We start from the raw sequence: 6,277 nt of genomic DNA on the forward strand, positions 1-6,277 counted from the left end.
TCTGGGTGTGGGGCTGAACAGACAGATACGTGTGGGGCTGGGTGTGGGGCTGAACAGACAGATACGTGTGGGGCTGGGTGTGGGGCTGAACAGACAGATACGTGTGGGGCTGGGTGTGGGGCTGAACAGACAGATACACGTGGGTCTGGGTGTGGGGCTGAACAGACAGATACACGTGGGTCTGGGTGTGGGGCTGAACAGACAGATACGTGTGGGTCTGGGTGTGGGGCTGAACAGACAGATACGTGTGGGGCTGGGTGTGGGGCTGAACAGACAGATACGTGTGGGTCTGGACGCGAGGCTCGTCAGTGCGTTTACTTTGGACTTGCATCACTGAACAGTCAAGTCAAAATCTCGTCATCGTCTTGAGCATCGGCAGTTTTGCCGGTTGCTCTACTCGCATCAGAAAAGCACTGGGGGATAAACTACGAGGAAGTGAAAGAAATACTTACTAATGTCGAAATTCTATCTCCTCTGTCTCTGGGTTGTAGTTGAGCAGAATGCACCTCTTGATGTTATTAAGGCTCACCTGGGGGGGACGGGACAAAAGCCAGATTGTAATGTCAAAACTTTGGTTGTAAAATACTCGAGAACGCAAGGCGAGGCGCCGGGAAGGTCAAAGGACGGGTCAGAAAGCGTTTACTTGAAGATTCGTCACAGGATTTCAGAAGACTATACTCTCATCACGCCCGTCTAACGTCTCACAAGCAACCAGTGTCGGGGGGACAACAGAACGTACCTTGTGCACGTTGATGGCGGGGAACATGTTCTGAAACATGGTGGCCATGAGTTTGAACTGCATGCCGTCCGAGGCAAAGTTGTTGAGGATGAGCAGGGGATGGTGCGTGAACTGCTGCTGGTGCATCCTGTGCCTCTTCAGGGATGAAACCACGTCTTTGATAAGAGTGTACTGGAGGGGGAGAAAGAAAGACTTATGAGCATTGGTGGGAAATAGTGTGGATCTGGATGTCTGGACATGGGGCAGATAATGGTGGGTCTGGATGTGGGTCTGAATGTGTGGACGTAAGGCTCATCAGTGCGTTTACTTTGGACTTGCATCACTGAACAGTCAAGTCAAAATCTTGTCATCATCTGAGCCTTAGTGGTTTTGCTAGACATTTTTTGAAAGACAAAGAAATTCTTACTAATGTCGAAATGATCTAGTGGACTAAACTGGAAAATAAATCTTACTCAAGGTTTTACATTGAGTAAAAGTTTACATTTGATTCTTTGAGACCTATTAAAAGTGTCTGCCACAGTCAAATGGGAAAAGTAACTCAAAACAGCATCTAGAATCAGATCTATGCATGTATTGAATAAATGGATATTTTAATCTGAATTGTGACCAAGAATCGCTGCACCTCTTTACCTTAGTCACTCTGAAGTGAAGCATGGGTCCTTTGGGAAGTCGAGCCAGTCTCTGGAAGGGGGAACAGTACATTAGTGACTATTTAAAACTTTAATATAGTTGATTTACATAATGCCGTTTTCAGTTCATTTCATAACATAACAGGATTTAGAGGTCATCCATCAGAGATTATATCTAGGTTTATATTTTGTCTTTAGATAAGATGCAAATGTATTGTCATTATACAGCACAAATGGAAATAAGTTTGTCATCCAACCAGAGTGCAAATGTAACAGTAAAGTGCAATAGTATTATACAATCTACAGGTGATTAAACTGGGCATAAAATATATAAATGAGTACTACGAGTATTATTCAGCGAGTAATAGTGCTAATCAGGTGTTTGTACAGAGTTGTAGTATTAATATGTACAGTGATACAGGTATAAGACACTATGGTAGTAAGTCATACTGGCCAGCAGTGTAACTAGTAAGAGTAGGGATTGTAACTCGACAATAAAAGGATTGTAATACATCCATCTTATATAGCGTTTTTCCAGGTGCTCAAAGACGCTTTACATGGGCAGGAGAGACAAAACTATGGCAAAACAAAAAACAGAACAAAACTAATACATGACAAAATAAAACCGACAGAATTAGAGGTCAAAAGCAAGATTGAAAATGTGAGTTTTGAGGGCTGATTTAAAAGATGTCAGGGTGTTTGCATCACAGATATGGCTGGGGAGGGCATTCCAGAGGGAGGGGGCAGCAGCAGCAAAGGCCCTGTCGCCCCAGGTCCGGAGCTTGGTCGTGGGAGGTGTTCCTCATGGAACTTCTGCATTGCATTTGTTACAAATAGCAAGCGAACTTTTTTCCTCTGAAACTATTCCCACACTACCGACGCCATCTTTGTTTACATCCACGCTGCTTCAGAAACTTTACGTGGCTATGTCACAGCCAAGAAAGGGAGCGCTGGATTTGTGTAAAACGCCCTCTTCCTAAACCACACGCTATCAGTCGTACCACAGCTGATAGCGTTTTTTTTTTGTCAGGCCACTGAACTTAGAAGCAGGCCAGGACAGTGTTTCTAGTTGTATTCAAAAGTTCTATTCTATTGTATTCTAAAATGTGACTATATGGTTTTATATTAACACTTTGGTTGCCTTGGGTTAAATTAATGATATACCATAGATTGCCAGCGCTATTTGTCTATGGAGAAAGTCCCCTTCTTTGCAGGGCTATAACTTTTTAAATTCTATTGCTACATTGCTATTATTAGGGCCCATTCAAAGTCCTATATGTATTGTTCATTGTGTAGCAACGTTAAACTTTTTCATTCACATATTCATAGTAAAGTATGGTCTAATGTATAAGTATGTTTTCATCTCTTTCTGCAGCTTTCTCCAGAACGTGATATATAGCCCCAAATGCATTATATTGATGATGAAATACAGTTTGATGGCAATCAGCGCGATATAAAAAATTCCAACTAGACGTACTTCTAGAAGTTACTACACGTCATCTGATGTTGACCGGATGGGCGAGGGGGCGTTTATAATTCCGTGGGCAGTGTTATACCAATCATCTAATGTGGGTCAAATGTTGATAATAGCAGTTAGTATCTAAGACGGTAACGTTACACGCTAAAACTCACCCCAGTCTCCGCGCGCCGTTGGGCGATCATCGTAGAGTAGAAATTTTATCATTATGGGATATATTTTTACCCGGTCCATCTCCAGCTTGTATAATGGTATATACGTCCAAATCATGTTGTTTATCGAGTTATTGCCAATCGATCACCGTGTAGCGTGACGAGCCAGAGTCCCATGAACCATAGCGAGCGCCCGGAAGTACTACGGTCGTCATGACAACCTCTATTCAAGATCCTGTGTGGCGATTGCGCCGATCGGCCACCAGATGGCGCTCCTGAACCGCCAGAGAGCTCAGTGGGTCCTGCTGGTGGATCTCAGGCCAGCGGAGGGGGAAAATGAATCCGATCGCAGATTTTTGAAATATTGATATAAGGACGCTGTACAGCGTCCCCCGGCAACTTTAGCATGGCCAGCAAAGACGTCTAAAGACGTGTCCCGGCAGTCAAAGTGTTAACTTAATAAATAAACAAAAACGAAAAATCTACTTATTTCAACGAACATTTCAAACTAAACAGATTATGCACATAAAACGCTGAAAACAACCGAAACAACAATAGTATTTTAATGAGGCTATTATTATTATCATTATTATTTTGCAACAAGTTAGCCCTCTCATAAATAGCACATATAAATGAATAACTAACTTGAACTAACTTAATAGGATTGAAGTGATATTTGGCTTAAAAAATCAGTCGCCTGACAGACAAAAAAAAAGCCTGACGATGTGCATTGGGCCGCGGCTCTGACCCGTTATTTTCTGGGTCCTGGCCTGAAAAGTTTGGGAACCCCTGCGGTAGAACACCTTCTGCTGCAGAACAAACAGCGCCTTCAGGCGGGGGAGGAGGGAGGAGGAGGAGGGAGGGGAGTCATACTTAATACAGTGTCAAATAAAAAAAACTTCCAATGCTTTTTACATGATCATGTAGAGGCCTAGAAGTGTCACCACAGTCATTCTGGTGTCTGTAAACCAATTTTCTCTCAAGATATGGGAGGGAGTCAGCATGCAGAGAAATGCCCCTGTCGCCCCAGGTCCGGAGCTTGGTCGTGGGAGGTGTCAGGAGGTTGGCATCTGCAGACCTGAGGCGACGGGTGGGCGTGTGACGGTGGAGGAGGTCGGACAGGTAGGGTGGGGCAAGGTTGTTGAGGGCTTTAAATGTGATGAGTAGTATTTTAAATTGTATCCTGTATTTGATGGAGGCCAGTGGATTATATGCAGCTATATATACACGGCAAGAATAAATATATATACACAGCATTTTTCTACATGTTGTATGTGTTATATGCAGGTGTATAAGTAAGTATATAGAAGGATTATATGCAAGTGTATTCAGACAGATATGGATAAATACACATGTTGGGACAATCTCACCATGCTGATACTGCCAGGAGTTTTGCTGAAGATCATGAAGTGGCTGACCCCCAGCGGTCCTGCTATAGACACAAAGTCCTTCAGAACGTTCTTTTTCCTGACCTGGCAAACAAGAAATGAAATAAGATCAGTGTCTGGCATGTACAGATTAGCAGTACAGATTAGCATGAGGGTCGGGCCAATCTCTCCCATCAGTCTGTCGAAGGCGAAGCTAATTAAAATGTTAGTAGATGTGGTTCAACCTGGAAATGGATCGCATATAACAACATCCCATAATAGAGATATTTCTGCTCCACGCTGATCGCCCAACGCTACGAGGAAGCTGCGGTGAGTTTCAGCGTGTTTGATTATTATTAAACATACACACTGCTCTGATGGTAATGCACCCTTTTGGATTGGACTCAATGAAAATGTATGAGAGAAAAAAAACTCCACATTTTACTTCTCACGCATGTAACCAGTACAGGGCGATTATCATGGAATATTTATTTTTTTCGTGAAAACGAGGGCTTTTCAAAATGCTATAAAACGGAAATGAACCGATACAAAAACAATCCGCTTCGACAATGTTGACTGGAAATGAGTCATTGATAATGCGACGGACAGATTAGACACATAGCCATAATTTAAAACATAGATTAGGCGATATTAATGCTAACATTGAAGTGGATGGTGGGCATTCATGCACTAAATGTGCGCCCCCTGCTGGGCACTGAAAGTGTTAAAGACAATGATAAAAAAAACTGAACCTAAACCCACCTTGCGCAAATTCTTCTTTATGTCTTCTTCTTTCCTTTCTTCTTCTTCTGAGGTTGCAGCAGGCATAGAGAGTCATTCAAATTGGACAGGATTAGTTGCATTCGCCACTGGTACCGTTTTACTCGTATCAGGGCCTCTGCAACCTGGGTTGCTTCCTTCTCTGGAGGAGGGAGGGAGAGGAGAGAGGGAGGGAGGGGGTTTCAGTAGGGGTGGGAGAAATCATTGATTCGTGTAATAATTGTGATCGGGCCCGCTCACTATAATCTACATGAACAGAACCAGGGACGGATGTGGAACCCGACCCGCCACACATTCAAAACATTACACAAGAGTCTGATGTCATCTCACCCTCGGCAGCAGCGGCAGCAGCGCCTGTCTGTTGAGAAGGCAGGGCCTTCTTGGCTACACGAGACGAGGAGAGGAGAGAGGAGTTCACATTTCTGTTCACAAGTTGTACGGCAAGACAGAGGACCAGAGGAAATGAAGACGAGTGGTTCTTGGTGCACAACCACCTGGGTCTACGTCGACAAAGCACACAGAGTGCTGGTCTTGGGTCCAGGGATTAAAGCAAAAAAAAATCTCCTCCTTTATTAGGGATTTTAGTAAGGGTTGTGTTAAACACTCTTATATATATACTTGTCAACCTACCTTTATCAGAGGCGATATGTGCACGACCTTGTACCAGTAGCGTCTGCATAAGAGTATCGCAGGTGGTGGTAACCAATGTATTGACACGTTTCTGCAATTTGATTAAAACGTCAGTCACATCTACACTCTCGTCCTGCAGGTCGCTCAGGTGGCTCATCAGTTGCTGTATAGTGTCTGGTAGGGAGAGGAGGAGGGGGAGGGAGGAACTTAGACATTTATAATTGTAAACATTCAGAGAAGAAAATGTTATGTTTTGATTCATCTGGAAATAATTATTGAAAACCGAATGCCCGAAAATGATTATAAATATAATTTTTTATTTTTTTTTCAGCTACCTGATTATGGCAAAAGACATGATTATGGCAAAACTTAACTTAAATAATATTAATAATCACTATTATGGGCCCATAAAACATTTATTCTGCACTTTTGAATGCATACATTAATTCCAGACTGACCGCTGGGGAGGAAGGCTGGAGATTAAAGCAGCGGAAAGAAGAATA

The 6,277-nt window shown here is 43.1% G+C and overlaps 1 protein-coding gene across 1 annotated transcript; it reads right to left on the reverse strand.

The window, feature by feature from the left end:
- Nucleotides 1-451: 451 nt before the first annotated feature.
- LOC311239862 (suppressor of SWI4 1 homolog) lies at nt 452-5,931 on the reverse strand (the record flags this gene model as incomplete). Its single annotated transcript, XM_084328308.1, has 6 exons — nt 452-529; nt 740-910; nt 1,370-1,420; nt 4,368-4,469; nt 5,475-5,528; nt 5,899-5,931. The coding sequence occupies 6 exons, from the start codon at nt 5,929-5,931 to the stop codon at nt 452-454; spliced, it is 489 nt and encodes a 162-aa protein (XP_084184434.1).
- Between the last annotated feature and the right edge of the window lie 346 nt (nt 5,932-6,277).

Source organism: Notolepis coatsorum (genome assembly GCF_963971535.1).
Source record: "Notolepis coatsorum genome assembly, chromosome: 14".
NCBI lineage: Eukaryota > Metazoa > Chordata > Actinopteri > Aulopiformes > Paralepididae > Notolepis > Notolepis coatsorum.